This window comes from Tupaia chinensis, unplaced genomic scaffold (assembly GCF_000334495.1).
Source record: "Tupaia chinensis unplaced genomic scaffold, TupChi_1.0 Scaffold000403_1, whole genome shotgun sequence".
In the NCBI taxonomy this organism is placed as follows: Eukaryota; Metazoa; Chordata; class Mammalia; order Scandentia; family Tupaiidae; genus Tupaia; species Tupaia belangeri.
The window spans coordinates 568,822-570,996 of record NW_006159905.1 but is presented as its reverse complement, the minus strand read 5'-3'; the positions used below and the strand labels follow the sequence as shown (position 1 = coordinate 570,996).

Sequence of the window (2,175 nt, the reverse complement as noted above, 5' to 3'; positions counted from 1 at the left end):
AAATTATTTTATTTAGCTTTATTTATTTATTTATTTAATTTGAACAGAGAGGGCCAGAGTGAGAGAGAGGAAAGTGAGAAAGCAAGCCTCCAGGTCCAGGACTTGAACCATGGTTGGCCATGGGGGAGTCCAGCGCCCCTAATGCCAGCCCCACAAATGTTATTTTATTTATTTATTTTTTGAGAAGTTTTTGCCATAGGGTGCGTGCACTCACCAGAAAGACAGAGAAGGACAGAGAGACAGAAAGGAAGAAATCACCCCCCAGGGGAGATGGCCGCATCGCAATCCCTTTTCCTCCATTCTCCTCCCAAGATCTTGGGCACACATGCACGTGTGCCCAGAGTGAGTTTAAGCCACGGGGTCTGGGACTTGAACCACAGTTGACTACATGGGAGTCCAGCACCGTAGCCATTATGCCATCTGCTGGTCCCCAGAAATGTTATTTTTTTCATTATTTAATTTTATTTGTTGTCATTATTTTATTTTATTTTTTAAAAGTTGACCAGAGAGAGACAGAGAGGGAAAATGAGAAAGCAAGCTACCAGGTTCTGGACTCGAACCGTGGTCAGCCATGTGGGACTCCAGCCGCCTTAACCACCACACCACCTGTCAGCCCCAAATGTTATTTTTTTAACAGACAATTTTTTTTTATTATTATTATAGCATGAAAAAGGGTATCTAGTTTTCAGTGTAAGTACAATAGGAATCATCCCGAATGAATGCTCCAGCGTCAGATAGATCTGGATCTAACATCTACCGCTGTGTGGTCTTGGGCCAATCACTCACCCTCTCTGAACCTGGCCTCCGCATCTTCAGAGCGTAGACAAAGCTAGCCTGCCTGGCATCGTAGTTGTGAGGGTGGCAATCTGGCCCTGGGGGCACCTAGCAGGTGCCACAGGAGATAGGAATGGGTGAGAAGGCTTCCTGGAAGAGGTGAGCTGGAGCTGGAGCTGCCTTGGGAGTAATGGGAAGGATTTCTGGAAGCAGGAAGGCACCCAGAGAGGGGTGCAGGAAGAGCAAAGTTGTAGGGTGGGAAAGAGCAGGGTGGGCTCAGATGACAGGGCCCGAGGCCTGGCCAGGAGCGTGGTCAGTCTCCGGGGCAGAGACCTGGCCATCGGAGCTCAGTGGGACCTGGCCCCGCCACGGTGCAGTCCTGTGTGCAGGGCCTCCCTGGGTCCAGCGAGGGCGGTTGGAGGGCGGCAGGTCGGTGGGGGGGTTCCAAGAGTTGAGACCAGAGGGCTGCAGGTCAGACGAGGAGGCGGGTGTCCTGGGCCCTGCATGGCAGGAGTCCTGTTTGCCTGGAAGCCCCTCACCCCACCCTCCCCTGAGGGCACTAGAGCCAGGTGGGGCCAGACACCCCCAGGAAAGCTCTGGCCTCCCGCGAGCAGCCTCTGTCCCCTCCAGCGCTGGGCCGCTGCTTCCCTCTGAGCAACGCCACTGCACCCGATTTCCCAACGATCCAGAATTCCTCCGTCCCGGACTCCATCAGGTGGGCCTCCTCCTCCCTCCATCTCTGCCCACACCCTCTCCCACCCACAGCCACACCTGACCGTCTCTCCCCACAGCGGGCTTCTCGACAGCCTCAACGCCCGGGACATCAGTGTTAAGATCTTTGAAGACTTTGCCCAGTCCTGGTACTGGATCCTCGTGTGAGTCACCAGAGTCCCTGCCCGCTCACCGGTCCCCCAGCCCCATGTCTGAAAGAGGCCAGGGCCAGAGGAGAAGGTGCCAGGGCTCAGAATGGACCCAGGCCCAGCAGGGTTTATAAAGAAAGGGGTCTACTCTGAGGGCATCGGGGTATGGGAAGGCATTTGGGGGGCTCTGAAGGGTGACCTTCGCCGCCGCCCCGCAGTGCCCTGGGGGTGGCTCTGATTCTGAGCCTGCTGTTCATCCTGCTGCTCCGCCTGGTGGCCGGGCCACTGGTGCTGGTGCTGATCCTCGGCGTGCTGGGCGTGCTGGCCTACGGCATCTACCACTGCTGGACGGAGTACCGCGTGCTGCGGGACCGGGGCGCCTCCATCTCCCAGCTGGGCTTCACCAGCAACCTCAGCGCCTACCGCAGCGTCCAGGAGACCTGGCTGGCTGCGCGTGAGTGCCCATCCGCCCGCCCGAGCACCCAGCCAGGCTCGCCCGCCCTGGCCCGGCCCCGGCCTGCCCCTGCCCCCGCCCCGACCT

General features: G+C 57.5%; 1 protein-coding gene across 1 annotated transcript in view; it reads left to right on the top strand.

The window, feature by feature from the left end:
- The window catches only part of SLC44A4 (solute carrier family 44 member 4), an 18,540-nt gene that overhangs the window by 8,270 nt on the left and 8,095 nt on the right, over positions 1-2,175 (top strand). Inside the window, exons 9-10 of the mRNA XM_006154298.3 lie at positions 1,566-1,649; positions 1,853-2,106. Coding sequence (XP_006154360.1) covers positions 1,566-1,649; positions 1,853-2,106 — 338 coding nt within the window. The remainder of the gene's footprint in view (positions 1-1,565; positions 1,650-1,852; positions 2,107-2,175) is intronic.